General features: G+C 60.4%; 1 protein-coding gene across 1 annotated transcript; it reads right to left on the bottom strand.

The window, feature by feature from the left end:
- Positions 1-139: 139 nt before the first annotated feature.
- LOC107125317 (vasodilator-stimulated phosphoprotein-like) lies at positions 140-799 on the bottom strand (the record flags this gene model as incomplete). Its single annotated transcript, XM_015428758.1, has 2 exons — positions 140-308; positions 628-799. Coding segments are annotated over 2 exons (341 nt in total), but the record flags the coding sequence as incomplete, so codon positions are not given.
- Positions 800-957: the final 158 nt, after the last annotated feature.

Genomic DNA, 957 nt, shown 5'->3' with positions numbered 1-957 from the left:
TGGGTTAACTGAGGCCGTGTCATTTGCTCTTGAAGGCAAAGCAAAGCTGCCTCCGTTCCTTCCCTCGATGCCCTTCTTGTGTTCCTTCCTTGTTCTCCTGAAAGGTCTCCCCTGCCCCCAACTCAAGAGTCCTCCTCACCTGAATCCAGCGCCTCCAGCGCATGCAACATTCCGCTGGCAAACTGCCCGGCCTCTTCTTTGGTGCTAAAGTTGAGCCCCCAAACCTGGCGGGCATCACGCCACTGGTGGAAGTTGGGGGTGGCCTGGTTGTATTTCAGCCCTTTGACGATTGCACTGTTGATTACCACCTTCGGCGGGAAGAGAGAAGCAAAGCGCAGGTCAGCCAAAGGAGGGTGCAGGGGTGGGGGGGTGAACTGAACAGGTGAGCGGAACGCAGAGGAGGACGTGGGGATCGGGGGGCGGGGAAGGGTCGCGGGCTGGCAGCAGAGGGGCACGACCCACGTCCCACCCCAGATGATGTCACTTCCTTTGCCGGGGAATTCCTTCTCTTCCATCTCTACGGCAAGCGGCAAGGCACATCCCGATAACCCAGGCTTCTCCGGGCCAAGCCCATCCCTTCCGCTCCTCTCGGCTCCGGGAGTCTGTTTTTTTTTGGGGGGGGGGTACCTGTTGGTCCGGCTGCATCTTGCGGCCCACCACCCGGAAAGTGTTGCTGGTGGGGTTCTGGTAGATCTGGATGCGGCTGAGGGCCTGGGCCCCACCCCCTGCCGGCACCCATTTCTTGTTCACGTCGTCGTACAGCATCACTGTCGCTCGAGTGCTGCAAATGACCGTCTCGCTGGGGGGAGGAAGAGAAGGGGAAGGGGGTTAGGCGTAAGGCACATATGCCCCACCCGCAAAGGGGGCAGGGCACTCTTCGGAAAAACGCCGCCACCCCCACCTGGAAAGCCTAGCAATACCTCCCGCTTCCACAGGATCAGGGGTCATTTCCTGCAG

Source organism: Gekko japonicus, unplaced genomic scaffold (genome assembly GCF_001447785.1).
Source record: "Gekko japonicus isolate JY-2015 unplaced genomic scaffold, Gekko_japonicus_V1.1 scaffold39896, whole genome shotgun sequence".
NCBI classification, from domain to species: domain Eukaryota; kingdom Metazoa; phylum Chordata; class Lepidosauria; order Squamata; family Gekkonidae; genus Gekko; species Gekko japonicus.
This window is presented reverse-complemented; position numbering and strand designations above follow the sequence as displayed.